The sequence below is a fragment of the Orussus abietinus genome, unplaced genomic scaffold, assembly GCF_000612105.2.
Source record: "Orussus abietinus isolate OABI.00-Male unplaced genomic scaffold, Oabi_2.0 scaffold54, whole genome shotgun sequence".
Lineage (NCBI taxonomy): Eukaryota > Metazoa > Arthropoda > Insecta > Hymenoptera > Orussidae > Orussus > Orussus abietinus.
In genome coordinates this window covers 392902-408222 of record NW_019394260.1, presented here as the reverse complement: position 1 = coordinate 408222, position 15321 = coordinate 392902, and the positions used below count along the sequence as shown (strand labels likewise).

At 41.0% G+C, this 15321-nt stretch overlaps 4 protein-coding genes across 8 annotated transcripts in view; 1 reads left to right on the top strand and 3 right to left on the bottom strand.

The window, feature by feature from the left end:
* Positions 1–686, bottom strand: part of LOC105700844 (calcitonin gene-related peptide type 1 receptor) — a 72877-nt gene extending 72191 nt beyond the window's left edge. For 3 of the 4 annotated variants that reach the window (XM_012427050.2, XM_012427054.1, XM_012427053.1), the window contains exons 1-2: positions 560–686; positions 371–441 (exon numbers count right to left, since the gene is read on the bottom strand). The gene's annotated coding sequence lies outside the window, so the exon portion shown is untranslated. Of the gene's footprint in view, positions 1–114; positions 169–370; positions 442–559 lie in introns of those variants that run through there. The other variant, XM_012427052.1, reaches the window with a different exon arrangement.
* Positions 687–3818: 3132 nt separating this feature from the next.
* Positions 3819–7675, bottom strand: LOC105701037 (mitochondrial 2-oxoglutarate/malate carrier protein). The gene is made up of 6 exons (XM_012427445.2): positions 7385–7675; positions 5677–5892; positions 5462–5592; positions 5226–5396; positions 5038–5137; positions 3819–4904 (listed from the first exon to the last, which is right to left on the bottom strand). The coding sequence occupies exons 1-6, from the start codon at positions 7441–7443 to the stop codon at positions 4703–4705; spliced, it is 879 nt and encodes a 292-aa protein (XP_012282868.1). The 5' UTR covers positions 7444–7675; the 3' UTR covers positions 3819–4702.
* Positions 7676–7834: 159 nt separating this feature from the next.
* LOC105701038 (tRNA (guanine-N(7)-)-methyltransferase) lies at positions 7835–9630 on the top strand. 2 transcript variants are annotated; one of them, XM_023434771.1, is made up of 7 exons: positions 7835–7964; positions 8155–8316; positions 8390–8523; positions 8614–8798; positions 8870–8983; positions 9063–9164; positions 9245–9630. In XM_023434771.1, the coding sequence occupies exons 2-7, from the start codon at positions 8237–8239 to the stop codon at positions 9374–9376; spliced, it is 747 nt and encodes a 248-aa protein (XP_023290539.1). In that variant the 5' UTR covers positions 7835–7964; positions 8155–8236; the 3' UTR covers positions 9377–9630. The 2 variants fall into 2 exon arrangements, with proteins under 2 accessions (XP_023290539.1, XP_012282869.1); XM_012427446.2 differs by having other exon boundaries at positions 7835–8045.
* Positions 9481–15135, bottom strand: LOC105700779 (cilia- and flagella-associated protein 65). Its single transcript, XM_023434757.1, has 19 exons — positions 15028–15135; positions 14685–14904; positions 14293–14558; positions 13891–14182; positions 13598–13816; positions 13275–13479; positions 12959–13204; positions 12662–12890; positions 12186–12542; positions 12037–12113; positions 11689–11962; positions 11412–11627; positions 11114–11302; positions 10757–11010; positions 10404–10656; positions 10109–10332; positions 9863–10031; positions 9663–9779; positions 9481–9552 (listed from the first exon to the last, which is right to left on the bottom strand). Exons 1-19 carry the CDS (start codon positions 15133–15135, stop codon positions 9481–9483), a joined length of 3987 nt encoding a protein of 1328 aa, XP_023290525.1.
* Positions 15136–15321: the final 186 nt, after the last annotated feature.

Here is a 15321-nt window from a genome sequence, read left to right as displayed (position 1 = left end):
TCTTTTCTTTTTTTTTTTTAACTTTCCCCTTCCAGAGTCTTCATTTACCCGTTCAAGATCACATCTCCGAGATGCGCGGGTAAAAACCGACAGAAAAGATTACAATCTACGTACATGATAAATGTCCACGGCGCAAAAACGACTCCAGGAGTCTAAGGTCCGCTCGGGCAAGGTTAAAATACTTAGTCCGAGGGCCGGAAGTTGTCGTAGCGGCCAACAAGTGTAAGTACGTCAAAAGACAATGGCTCGAAAACATGACCCAGCCATTCATGTCCCCATGTCAGTCCCGAGCACCTATTTAACACGTGCGCCATCCGCCTTTTAACACAACATCCACATGACAAAGATCTAAGATAATTGTTAAGTTCACCTGCAAAAGTGCCGCCCTAGGCTTTCCTCCTCGAGGCGACGCTCTCACTCGGTGACGTTCTCATGCTCTCTCTGTAGAGAAAAAGAAAAAAAATAAGGAAGAAAAAAAAGAACAGTCTTCCCCCACTTCGAGTTGAAAAATAATTTCCTCCCCTCTTCTTTTATTATCTGTAATGATCTTAGGGCGCACCAGAGGTCCGAGTAGGGGTCAGACGGGTGCGTAAAACGTGGCGGCGCGCGTGGAGATAGGCAACGTGTGCGTATACGTGCGACGGGGATCCGGGGGAGTCCAGGGAGCTCGCGTGCGGCTGAGCGCGCGGCAAAGACTGAGGGCTGCTCGGCCGCTGCAAAGTGCGAAGCCGCGCGGCCGTCCGCGCGGTTGCCGACTCGCGGGGGAGCCACGGGGCGCAAGCTCGCGGCGCGGCCCGCGAATGGCAACGCCGCCGCCATCGAGTCGCCACCGAAGGATCGAGTGTTCGGGTATATATCGTCCAATTGCGACAGATCCCGATGTAAAATCCCCTTTTGGCGCACACCACAGATATGTAAAACGAAGATCCATGCCGGCAAAATCCCAAGAGCCCGCAAGCTCCCCGAAAAGCCATTGATGACGGACAACGTGTTGATTGGCATCCGGCGGAGGGAGAGAGAGCTCTTAACATGAGTTAGCACTCGAGTTTGGAATCAAGTTCGACGGCGAGCGCAGTTTCTATAAATATGCCCGACGTTTCGCGTCGAAACTGTCCCGTACGTGTCCGGCACGACACGTTGGAAAATCCGTTCCAAGAACCGGCCGCTCTAACGAGCGGTTCCATTTCGGGATTCCAGCCTGTGTGGTCTGGGGACACTTACCGATAGTCATTGCGAAACGGTTCCATTTGGGCGTGCGATCCACTCTGGAAGAATGTGGAACTCCGCGGATGTAGGCGCGAGTTCCACTCTCCTCGTTAGCCCTCTCCCGTTGAGCAACTCGCAAGCAGGGGGACGCGCCTGGAAATCGGGCCGAAGAACGGATAAGGAAAACTTCTCCCTCCCCGAGGGAATTCCACGTGAAATCGCGCGTACAGCGGAAGGGAAAGAAACGAGAGGCGTCGAGAGTCCCGAGGGAGCGGACGTGGGGCGCATACGCCGCGGAAAGAGCTGCGCCCTCAACGAGGCGACGCGTCCACTTCTTCGCCGCCTCATTGTCCCCCAGGACTCTAGAAATCACGTCGAGGGGAGGAATTAATCCCATTGGCCATTTCCCGCGGTAAAGAACGCCAGTGAAAACCGTGAAACCCGAGTTAAAAACGAAAATTCGGGATCTAGGACTGTGGAAAGCGGACTTCGCGTCGTCTCGGAGAAATCCAAGATGGCGGAGCTGGCGCGTCCCCTTCGATACTCGCGCGGCGCTCGGTAATTCCTCGAGATCGTCGTTACGATCGACGTTAAGGCCTCGTATCGTTAACACGAACACTCGAGACATTACAAACTTAACAATCGAGGCGTGCCAGTAATGGCGGGGCGATTAATACTCTGCCTAGAAGGCTTCGCCCGGGCAATCGGGAACGCGGGATCGATGCTCCTTCGGGCTTGGCCGAGCGAAAAGTAGCTAAGCTCCTTTTTTCCGCCGACCTAACCTCATCCACGACTCGCTTTTCGATTATCCCCCTCGCGGATTTAACGGAGCCCGTAAGAAGGGAAGTGCGGCGCAAAAGTAGAGCCATGCCTAGAAAGTTTCCCCCTTAAAATGAAATCGAGAAGCGGTGTCAAAAATTCCCGGGTTCCCTGGAAACCCCATGGATTCGTCGACTCGATTCGGATAGAAAGGCCTAAAAAGTTCCCCCCTTAAAATAAAATCGAAAAGCGGTGTAAAAAATTCCCGAATTACCCGGCAACCCTACGTAAGCATCGACTCGATCCGGCGAGGAAAGCCTAAAAAGTTCCCCCTTAAAATGAAATCGAATAGCGGTGTAAAAAATTCCCGAATTACCCGGGAACCCCTTGGAAGCATCGACGAGATTGGGAGAGAAAAGCCCAAAAAGCTCCCCCTTAAAATAACATAGAAAAGCGGTGTAAAAAATTCCCGAATTACCCAGGAACCCCACGGAAGCATCGACTCGACTCGGCGAGAAAAGCCTAAAAAGCTCCCCCTGAAAATAAAATCGAAAAGCGGTGTAAAATGTACCCGAATTACCCGGGAACCCCACGGAAGCATCTGCTAGATTCGGCGAGAAAAGCCCAAAAAGCTCCCCCTTAAAATGACATTTTAAAGCGGTGTAAAGATTACCCGGGAACCCCGCAGATGCATCGGTTCGATTCGGAGGAAACAAGCCTAAAAAATCCCCCCCATGAAGTAAATTCGGAAAAGGGTGTAAAAAGTGGGCGGGCTTCCCCAGGAACCCCGCAGATGCACCGACACGAGGCTGCGGGGAAAACGGCTCGTTTTTCACCGGGACCTCATCTCGGAAAGAGACGAGGGCCTCCGACCAATTTCTTCCTCCTTTTTCTCCTCTCCCTCTCTCCACCTCGGCGGGATATATTTATTTCGAGACTTCCGTCCGGCCCTCCCCGGCGAACGGGACGAGGAAATAATAAAACTCATCCAATTAGATCGAGGGTGACCCTCGACCTCTTCGGGGTCGGCCATGTCGCGAGGTCTCCCGTCTTTCGTAAGCGAGAGGGAATCCCCCGTTTCCCCATCCGGAGCCTTCGATAAATTTTATGGACGAGCGGGAATTTCGGCGCGAGAAAGACAAACGTCCCGGGATATATTATGTTTCCGGGAGACGAACGGCCGAATTCGGTCCTGCTGGACCCCCCGTGAAACTTACGCTTCCGCTCGCGTCCCGTCCTCGAGGAGAACCTTCCCTAGCTTATTAAATTTCTTTCGCTCCAGTTTCAACAACTCTCCACAGGGGGGCTCCGATAAAGGAAATATTTGGAAGGGATTATCGGGGGAAAATGTGGAGAATATTGTGTAAATAAAAACCCCGACCCCGCTTGGGGGGGGTCCCTTCCGATATGTCCAAACATAAAGAGACACGTTTCAGGGGGGGCGAAAATGTCTTTACAGGTGCGAATTTCGCGCGAATTATCGAAACCTAGCGGTTCCTTCTGACATGGCCGACTTAGTTCATATTTTAATAAAATCCCTCGATAATTATATCGAGCATTACATTTCAAACAGTCCCCTTCGCTTCTATCTTCCAAGGGTCTGCACTTCTTCTTTATCGACGCGTTAATGGAGAGATTAATGGGGCGCCATCTCGGAACAAAGTCGGTGAAACTATTCGTCAATGCTTCCTTATCCGGTTTAAAATAATCTTACCAACCGACGGAATTACTTTACCAACGGGAATAAATTTAGTTTGCAAAACTACACCTAACGTCGCTACCCATAAGGCGCCAAAATTCAAAATTGAAATCTAACCGACGCTATCCTTCGCAAAGAAGTTACAAGGGGGTTATTCATTTTACATGGTCGATTTAATCGAACGACGTAATCAAAGTGGACAGCTTAAAACGCACATTCACCACGTTATTATTAAACCGTCGTACAAACGTTACTCCATAACAAAGAATAGATTTCCTTAAATAATAACACGAATAGGATCGGCGTCGTGCCAGACGAAGCGCCGATCTGCAAAGAATGCTTCAAGAGAATGTATCGTTCCTGTAAAATAACGTATCAAAAGGAGGAGAGGGCGGGTCGCTAAAAAAAAAAAAAAAAAGAGAAAGATCGTGCTCGTGCTTTCTCATAGAAAATTTGAATCTCCGCATTAAAAAGGCGTAAAATCATGCACCGAACCGATGAGAAACCACTTTAGACATTCCTCACTTCACGACTAGCAAGGTCCACCAACCGAAGAAACCCATAAATTTTTACCTCCAAATATTCATGTAATAACAAATAATAAATACCTATAAACCCGCTCGCCCTGACTAATTAATTAATTCCTCTGAATTAATTCCTCGCGTTGTACCAACCAAAAACGAGATGAATAACGCGATTGTTATTGTGCGTAACGGATGTCTCCTCCCGAGGTAGTACGGTATGAAAATGTACCCAAGGAAGCCTAGTATTTTGGAAAAGCTACTCGAAACCGTCACCTAAGCCGTCCTAAGATCGCATCTAAATCTTGGAAGAGGTCCTTCCAACTCCCTTTCCGCGGTTTCCGAGCTACACGACATTATGCAACCTAATTATTTACAAAAAAGAACAAGTGGATCGGTCTAAAAGGAAAGGAAAAAAAAAATAAAGGATACACCAAATCATTGCAGGTCAACCGGACAAGTTTGTACGGGACGATCGTTGAGGGATCCGAATTTGATCGGTCTCGATAATGCTCGACTATCCGAAGTGGACCTTGTAAGACGCCGTCATTTGCTCGAGGAAGATGAAAGTCAGCACCGTATGAGGCCCCAGACGAGCATAGTACGGGAAGAACCCTTTCCACAGCGCAAAGAGTCCCTCGTACCTGACGACTTTCGTCAAGACGTCTATCGCGCCCTTGAATTCTGGCTTGCCGTCTATTGTCTTCATGTTCTGTATTCTGTAAAACCCCAGGTTTCTTCATGGACCATCCGTCGAGGCCAACACTCTCAACGGAACGACCCGTTGAAAGGTCGCTTAACGAAGACAATTCCCTAAAAAGTAAATTATATAAACAAACTGTTTCTCTTTACCTAGTTTTCGCGATGTCCACTGGCATCGACGCCGCGGTGGTGACAAGTCCAGAAATCATGGAGCTGGAGAAGTGGAGAGTTATGTTCTCCTCGAAGTAACCTGCAAAAGTTGTCGAAGAAGAGCTGTGATTCTCCCAAGCAATTATTTCAATACTATTATTAATACTTTGTATGAATTAAGTGCTAACCGGTGTCTAGGAGAGCCTGCTTAGCTTGGGAGTACGAAGCAAGTTGGGCAGCGTTGACCACCATAGCCCTCCCCATTGTCGGAATGGCTCCTCTCCACAAAGTGAAGACTCCTTCTTCCCTCGTTATTCGCAGCAGGGCGTCGACGACATTCTTGTAATTCCGTCTCTCCGCTGAAATAGAAATCCTCAGTGGTGTGCATTGCAGCAGAGCTATGTCACTTGAAAGAATCACTTACCGATGGGCAGCCTTCCGTCTGCTGTCATCCTTATCAGTGCCACCTCTGCAGGGGTACCCACAAAAGCTCCGACACATCCTGCCACCATGCCCAGGGCAGCTTTCGTTATAAAATTTGGCTGGCTATCCTTCCTGCGATGCAAATTAACTCTGTATACATCATTCAGGAAGTGAAAGAGCTATTTTGCTCCTGTCCTAATTTTAACTCTTACTCACGAGGCGATCTCGAAAAGCCACGTGTAGATCCCCAATCGGGTGGTTGTATAGGTAGCTTGACGTAGGAGACCAGCTGATAGGCCTGAATAAATCGCTAGGACTCCTTCGTTCTTCAAGATGGACGAGATGACGGTCATGGTGGAAGTCTTTGTCCCACTCAGCTGCATTCGATTCTTTATCAGATCGAGAGGCTGGACGAAGCAAGTGGCCGCCATTCTATTAGCAACAAACAATTACCTGAATGTAGTGCATCGATAGTGAGAAAATCGACGTAATAGTGTAAAGAGAGCCAAATAATTGTAATTTACAAGGTTAATGAGGTGACGAGCTCTTGTGTGGTATAATTCATCCATGGAACTGAATACTCAGGAAATGCATATCTGTCTAAATTATGACGCAGGTTTTACTGAGAGCAATTTGCGTATTCGTACATGAAAATGTCCCATAAATAGCCTTTCCCATGTTATCATTTCATGCTTCATTAAGTCTGCCAATGAACTCACTTACTAACTGCACCGTATGTGACGCAATAAATTATGGCTTGGCAGTTTAACCTTGGATTTGACGCTGCATAAAAATGTTGCTTATTTCACTACCTTTCTCTTTGTATCTATTATTATTGAGCACTGTGCCACACCTAGATAACTCTGAATTCCAATTGTTTAGGGAGTGTGTTGTTAATAAATGTTATTCTGCATTAATATTTTTAAGGTAGCCACTATATGAAATACACAAAATTTGCAAGCCTAATATAAACATGATCTCTTCCAATTGTATCAGTTAAAGAAGTTCCTTGATCAATTGATTCCAATCGGCATAACAATGTAAATGGAAAAGCAAAACCATAGACCAGGCAGGTCATGTTTCGTAACAACTAGTAATCAGTCCAATAATTTCACAACAAAACAGGGTCATAGAACTTGTTTATGCCGAGTAACCATCCTAGCACATGCTTAACAACATGACACGCACATTTCCTAATCCGGATAAAATCCCAAAAAGTGCATACCTTCGATTAATTTCAAACATCGCATACCCATGTACTTTAACCCACTGATTACACATAAGAACAATTATTGAAGGCCTGTTATGCATTCCCTCGTTAGATAAATGCCACAATCAGATTAAAGTAATATCGAGCTACATACCAATATATTCAATCAACAACATTGTGCAACATTACCTCATAAATAAACAAGTGTGGAACATATTAGCAGAGAATTTCTACATACTTAATAATAAATTACAAACTCAATTTTATGCACTTTCGTAGCCACGTAGTATCGCATGAATGATTAGTAAAAATGCTGATTTCCGTTTCTCTCCTGAAAAGCATTTCCTTTCTCTCCGAGAGAGCCAACTGGCCCACAGCCAACGCTAACAAGCGCGTCTATCATTCCTCGATAGGAATCCCAACAGATGGATGTTTTCATTTTATTATCAAGGCTCCACAAAGACTCCTTATAAATAAAGTGGGCAAACTGGCCGGAGAGAAGGTCGAGAAAGCGCGACCTCATTAACCTCTGGCCCATTAATGGGCCAATAACTTGTCGCGGAACCCGGCAAGGTCGCCGCCGCTTAGCGTCTCGCAACAATGCAAAGAATGCCAACCGGGCGAAACATTCGAACGATTCTACACCTTTGAATCGTTCGAATAGTTCGAATAGATTGAAACGTTCGAGAGGTTCGAATAAACAAGCAGACTAACCCTGAGGTCCCGCCGATGAGGAATTTGATTCCATTCGGCACGGTCTTCCGGTCGCCCATGGTTAACCTTAAAATTGTGCACAGTGGTGGGAGGGACCGGTCGGTTAATCAGCCGAGACCTGTTGACTGAGCAATGGACTTTGAACACTGGTTTTAGACCGTTTTCGTCTGCTTTTGAGCTCGCCGAGACACTGAATGCCGGCTCAAGCGTCCAGAAATTACATGTCGAGTCAGCTGCCGAGAAATGTTAAGTATAACTCCATCTTCCCCCGATCGCTTAATCGGACTCGCTGTAGAGTGGTAGTGGGGGCACCGGCGATAATCGAGTCGATCGTTTCGCCATCTCACCGAAACTCGAAGTAACCTCTAGCATGGGACGTCGGTAATTAACATCAGCAACTATATCTAATGAAGGTAATATAGAAATTCATAGAAAGGAGAACCCAGAACACCCCAGAAGCAGGAAGTCATCGGCAGATTGAATCAGATGCAGTGATCTCGTGTTAAAAGTTCTGCGTCTTTCTGTCCCAGTAGATATGGTTAAATATAATTATATCTTCAAGATACCAGAAGATACGTAGGTTTGTAAGAAGTTAATAGTTAAAGAAAAGTTTCTATAAATTCTAGGAGAAAACAGTCTTCTAGGAGCAGAACGAAGTAGAGTAAGATTTAAATAAGAGAAGTCCTTGTTTATAAAATGTTCCAGTGTAAAATCCATCCTTGTTCGATATGGAATGTTTACATGATATAAGAATAAAATGTGTGTTTTAGGATTCAGTAAGCAACGAGTGCCCAATAAATATAAACAGATTTATCAAGTATTAGGTTGTTTTCATTCAATTAATCTTAAGCAATGACCCTGGCTTTGCCACAGAAGAAGTACTATCGGCAGCGTGCCCATTCAAATCCTATAGCGGATCACTGCTTGGAATAGTAAGGCTTGTTTTTTTACTTGTTAAATTATTTGTATTTTGTACAGTTTGGTAGTTTTGCTGTATGTTTACAGTCCAATAAAACCAGAAATGATGGATTGGAGTTCATTATATCCAGAGCATTTTGACGGAAGTAATGAATGTACGCATAAACCGAAAAAAATGATCGAGTTTGCAGACATTGGTTGTGGTTATGGTGGCTTGCTGGGTATGTATATCTTTTTTACTAAAATATACTTATTAGCATAAATTTATAATTATTTTTCTAAAAATTGCATATTGTGCCATCATTCTCTAGTTACATTATCAACAATGTTCCCTGATAACTTAATTGTTGGCATGGAGATCAGAGTAAAAGTATCAGACTATGTCACAGATCGTATTACCGCTTTGCGTTCACAGCATCCTGGTCAATATCAAAATATTGCTTGCCTTAGAACGAATGCAATGAAGCACTTACCAAACTATTTTCATAAAGGACAGGTATAAAACTTCCTTAATTATCAACACTCTGATCTAAAGTATCAATGATTTAAGCGGGATAATATTTTCAGCTGAAAAAAATGTTCTTCCTATATCCAGATCCACACTTCAAAAAAGCAAAGCACAAATGGCGCATTATTAATCAGCAATTACTAGCAGAATATGCCTATGTGCTCGCTGAAGGGGTAAGTGTAATGGTACTTGGTTTCCCTTAACCCTTGATATTTAATATTGGTGTAAAAATTTAATTCACACTATTCGAAGGCAGTCGTCTACACAATAACGGACGTTCAGGATCTTCATGAGTGGATGGTTCAACATTTTGATGAGCATCCGCTGTTTGGAAGAGTTTCCAATTATGAGCTGGTATGCCTCGTTTTTAATTTCATTATTTAATATATTATTGTGTCAAGTGAAAGTAACAGGGGAATTTTCAATCATTCCAGTCTCTCGATCCCATCACAGAGAAATTGTACGAGAGTACTGAAGAAGGTCAAAAAGTAACAAGAAATAAGGGTAACAAATTCCTAGCTGTTTTTCGACGAATTCCTGACCCATACTTGCAAGGATCGAGCTAGTATCTTGAAAATAAATTTAAAAATGCTCATTAACTTATCTATTTTAAATAAAAAAGTTCTAACTCTTCCATTATGTGACAATTAATGGAAAGTATGTCCAAAAGTCACAGAAGTTTTCGTATCGGCTTTTTCAATGGATACTTCTTCAGAATCCTGCGTTGATAACATTTGTTCATCTATGGTACAATGAAAATTATGACATGTATGTACAGTGTACAGTGCAAACAAAATTAATACAGTTGTTTAAAAAGGAACGATAAACATTTCATATACCTTGATTGCTAACATGGTTTTGACGTATCTGTGGAATAATCTTGTGATATGTAAACTGTCTGATATCGGTTTGTTGTCCAAGGTGAGCAGTGTCCAATGCAAACTCTTCATGGATAATCGTAAATATCATCTAAGAATCACATAAAATATATTAAAAATATTTAATTATGATAAATAACTTATCTATACATAACAATCCTAGTTAGTGCTAACTTCTTCCAGTAAAGATTCAAGAAGGCGTTTTGGAGGTGTTATATAAGATCTTTCTGAGAGACGCTTTCGTTCACTAGGATCCATTACAAATTGAGAATATAACATGTCTTTCGGTGGGATTAAATTTTCCTTCATTACTCGCTTAAAATCATCACTATAAAGGATATCCCTGAAACAAGAAATATTTTTCCTATTAAGAATGAATTCTATTTGAAATCTGATAAGTGAATAATTTATATGCCTCACCATATAAGACCTTCCAAAATGAATGTTGACATGTCTAAAACTTCTTCCGAAGCATGTAATTTAGGTAAAACCGATGGAATACTAAACTCATTTGGCGGTGTGTTTTTCAATTGATCATCGATACTAACTTTCAAGTTTTCATCTGGTAAACTGTAGGTACCACAGCGTATAGTAAGACCTTTGTAAAAAGGCTTTGGATTTTTCACTTCATTCATGGGAGCGTTCTAAAATAAAATGAATTTCTTATATACACATGATGAGAAACCTTTGAAGTATGAAAAAATGAAACTCATACCGGCACACTGAGACCTTTTTCTGTAATAACAAATTGCCCCTCCAGTTCTTTGTGAAGAATATCTTGCATAATTAAACTTTTCTGGTAGAGACGTTTTTTGCTGAGATTCATGAATTCACACGTGATATCTGCATTGCCTTTAAAGGGAAGTCCCCCTGTATGCACAGTCAATCGAAAGGTTTGTACGGAGTCTGGTTGGATTCGACCTGTAGTGGGCTGAATGTTAATGCGAAGAAGATTTGGTAGACTGTAACTGGAATATAAATATTAATTTATGACGATCATAATCTTTGTATTCGTTTTAAATGTAAAAAATTATGAAAGTACTGATGTACTTATGGAAGTTTACTAACTTTTGCCATTTGTATCCAATTACGTCGTTTTTTAGCGTATTGCGGATCATTATCATCCTTGTTACTTTGGAATGAGTCGGTACAGGCATAATCGATATATGGTCTGTGTTGAAGTATACCGGAACTTCTGGTACACAGAAAGTATCAAGAACTGGTGACACTTCTTTTGTTGGCTTTGAAATGTCAAAACTAATACCTTCCCCTTTCAACAACAGATCCGTCTGCTTGTTGCCTAACTTCATCGGAACTACCACCTATATCGTCAAGTCCAAAAACAGAAATAAATAATTGAATTTCTGTAAATAAGTTCTTATACATTTACTTTTAAACAATGTAACAAAACTGAGTCATGCATACTTCAAATTTACCAAACTGCCTGGGATGGAACTTGAAGATCAGTGATTTTGTGGACCGAGCCTTCATGATGCCATGGGATTCCTCGCAGGAGAAAACATTAGTGGTAAAGGCTTCGTTAACTTTATGTATCTGGCTTGTATCTAAAGTGTATGATACATCATGATCCATGTCATTATACATCCAACATAGCTAAACATAAATTCGTTGGTTATTAACCTTTGTTAAGTTAAAATAATTTATTTTAAATGAAATTACAATCTAGTTGCAACTACCATTAAAAATTAATTTTGTACAAAACCTGATACACTGGATTCATATCGCCAATATAAATGTTGTTCAGTATTATGCGTGGACTATCAAATAATGTAGGACCACATTCATGTTCAGAAAGACCAACAATTTCAGCATTCCATATTACATGCCGATCTTGACCAAATTCTAAATCCCATTGCAGCGTAGTCAGCCCCTGCAATTTGTACTTTACCTCTATTGTCAACACTGCAGTCTCATTTTTCTAAAAAAAAATAAAATATACATTACAATTATTCATTTATTATACTTCTTATCATCCTTACTTGCAGAGACCTTTCCTTTGGATAAATAGTACATGCTTCTCGATGCTGGCAATTGAACTCAGTTGACTTGAAAGTCATGCTTCCTCCTTTTTTGGGAACACGGGGACATGAACAAATTTGAATTCTCTTTAAAATCCATGAAGCTATTATCGGTGTCGGATTAATTATCAAGAGCTTTATCAAAAGAGGTTCATCGTTTAATACTAGCTCTGGAAAATGGACATTAAATATCTCCTTTTGACCAGGCTTTGAAGTTTCCAGAAATGAGTTTAACCTGGATTTATAATAATTTTCCTTTCAGTAAATCCTGAAACTCTCTAATCTCTTTAGGAATTTCTGTGTCGTTACTTGTTCACTTTCAGCATGTTCCAAAGACGAACCTTGCTCGTATTGGGACCAGTGCCGTAATACAATAAATCCTTAATCTAAAAATATCGTTATTCATTACGTACTATTGTAACGCTTTACACTTAAAAGTAAAAGAGTTTAGTACCTACCTGTAATGTCGGAAGAAGACACATGCAATTTACTTTGCAAACATTTATCGGCTCCACATTACTTACAATGCTATCAGTTACAGCGTTCGGTCTAATAAAATATATTATAGAAAGCTCATAGAAGCCAGGCTCATGAGGAGTAATCGAAACGTAAAGTCTTTCTTTCTTTCCCTGACGAACAGTCCCTGAAGTAGGGTGAATATGAATGTCATTTTGCACATCACCAACAGGAATGCCACGATGCTGACAGGACATTTGAAAATGAATTTCCACTCCACTAAAGTTGAATACGTTGAAACTGAGCGTCTTGGTTGTTCCATAGCCAACGATTCCAAAATTTATTTCGTTAGGTATTGCCTATAAGAACTATACGTTATGTCAAAAAGTAATAACATGAAGAACACTGTTTAAAAATTAAAATTTATTTACTTTAGATACTTGCATTATTATATCAAATTAAAAAGGAATTAACTCACCACTAAAATGCCTGGCTCACTCTTCCCCGTAACATTGATCGGGACATTCACCAAAGTTCCAATGGCTCGTCTACCAATCAAACTAGTTAAACAACAATCAATCTTAAAAGTGTAGTCTCTTAATTTCAGAGGACAAAATATCCAATTATGTGTGAGTATTTCATTGGGATGTATTCGACCTTCAATACTTTGAAGATTCAACTCTTCGGGTACATCATTGAATGAATACCTGGATGTAGCAAATGATTTTAAAGGTTCACATATAATAAAAATTTACTAAATTAAAATTCTACTCACAAAATGCAGTGGCGAGTAACGTTACGCATGGTGAGCTCCTGACTCTGGTAACAACCAGGGTGAACCGGTTGGAAAGCCACTAGATCGTTGTTATTGAAAATGACACTCGGAGACTCTGTAAAACCTCTAAAATCTATCGGCACCTCATATTGACAGTTTCCGTTGAATTGAATTGCCCATCGTTCAATATAAAGAGGTTGTCCCTCTTCTTCGGGAAACATCCCCAAAGTAACTATTTGGTAATCACTGTAAAGAATTAATACAATGATGACAGGAAAATTTACAGTTGTACAAAGGAGGAATTCAAAGAGCATACTTGCGAATTACACCAATCATTGGTTTAACAATGAAATGACTAGTTGCTGGTGGTATGAAGCGAAACATCAGAGGCACGTAGCCACGTCTTTTTATCATAAAAGTTGTGTACACTGAGATTGGGGGGACACATGGTGGCATAATTACTGTTCTTGGCACATCATACTGTGGTATCCAAATGTCGGAGTCACTTGGAAAGGAATGTCCTAGAAGAAAATAATCATTAAAAGTTCCTAATAATTTTAAATGAAAAATTAATAATGTTAATCAATCTTGTAATTGACATTGTATCATTCAAGTTATATAGAAAGGAAATATTCATACCGATTAATCTGATTGTAATGACCAGTGGAACAGTCAATGAAGGTGTTAATAAATTTTGGCATGTCCAAGAAGTCATGGGTCCCCAAAATATTCTTCCAAGTAATTCTTTGTAGAAAACATCTCTCTCAACGGAAGGATCAAAGTGAACTTCGAAGAGGGTTGATTGTCGTTGTTGAACCTGGGCAGTTGTTGGCTTAATGCAAAAGGATCCATCAACATCTGCACCATTGTTATTAATTTCTCATTTATCTCACAGTATTTAAACTATTACATTTAAGACCTGGAAATGTTACCTTCGTCCCACTTCATGAAAATGTCTAATTGACTGTGATTCGTGAGGCAGATTGTTCGTGGTATCCGTTGAGATGCATTCTTGCCACCAACATTAGTTTGTCCAAAATCAATGTAGTTATAAGATAGTGATATCGGTGGAGTATTTTCATCTCTAATTATAACGCTGTCACTCATGTAACCTTCGAAACCTTTTGCTTTGTACAGAGGGCGTGGAAACATTTTTGAATGAAATTGCTCCTGATTCTGGAACGAAGTACCATTGTATCCATAAAGCTCAATAATGATAGGACTCTGGAAAATATGAAATGATCATGTAATTTGCTCAAAACTAAATTCTGTGTACTACCATTTCCTTAACAATTAAAAAATTCCTTTCCGATTCTATGTTTATAATACAGTACCTGATTCTGTATTAGACACGGTAAATGAAATGCATAATGTCCCAGATCTGGAGGACAGAATGTAAGTGTAATATATACATGAGCATTTGGTTTCAAGACACCATTGACAATGTCAAGCTTGAAAGGACACTGTGTTAAGTCTATATCAAACATGAAATACGCAGATACTTTGGAATTATTAGTTAGTAACATTCTCTTCTTTGCCCAGTCACCTTTCTTAGGGTTTGTCAATATCATTTTAGATACCGAGCAGTAAACATTTGGACCTAAATCACAGAAACAATATATAATTAATTAGAACACATAAGTAAAAATATATTGTGCTAGAACGTCGAAACGGCAGACGATCCAAAGCTGAGTTGTAATGGTAATTTTGAAGAAATATTAAATACCAATGCAAGTGCCATGCACAATTATTTTGTAATAGACTTGAGTGCAATCAGTTATGCTGAAGTAATCTATGTTTTTGTAGAACGGTGTCAATGGCTTATAGCATATGTCACATTCAAAGGTACCCCCTGGAGGCAAAGACCAACTATATGCATGCAAATTGAAGACATAATCCAAAGGGTTCGTTATCGGGTCTCTTCGAGCCTCGTACGTCTGCTCCTGCTAAAATTACATAGATCATATAAGTACTAATTATGGAATCTAACATATCCAATATGTATACGGTATAAAAGATTCGCAAAAAATATGCAACTCATCCCTTAGTCATTTTGCTTTGACACTTACCTGACTTTCATTAACTATTTTAAGAGTTTTGACAACTGTCATACCCGCTTGAACCTTTCCGAATTCTATTTTAATCACGCGGGTATTTCCCGTAGCGCAACAATCCATTTTTCCAACTCCACAGAATCAGCTATGAAAATTGTTTAAACTTAAATTCATTTACCGCCACCAAAAAGAAGGATATTGAAAAAAAAGAACGCGAAAGAATTTTCCACCAGAGATGAGTTGAAACGCCTAGAAACGCCTCAAGCGCCTCGAAATGTCAAAAACGCATATCTTCGCTGAAAAAAAATC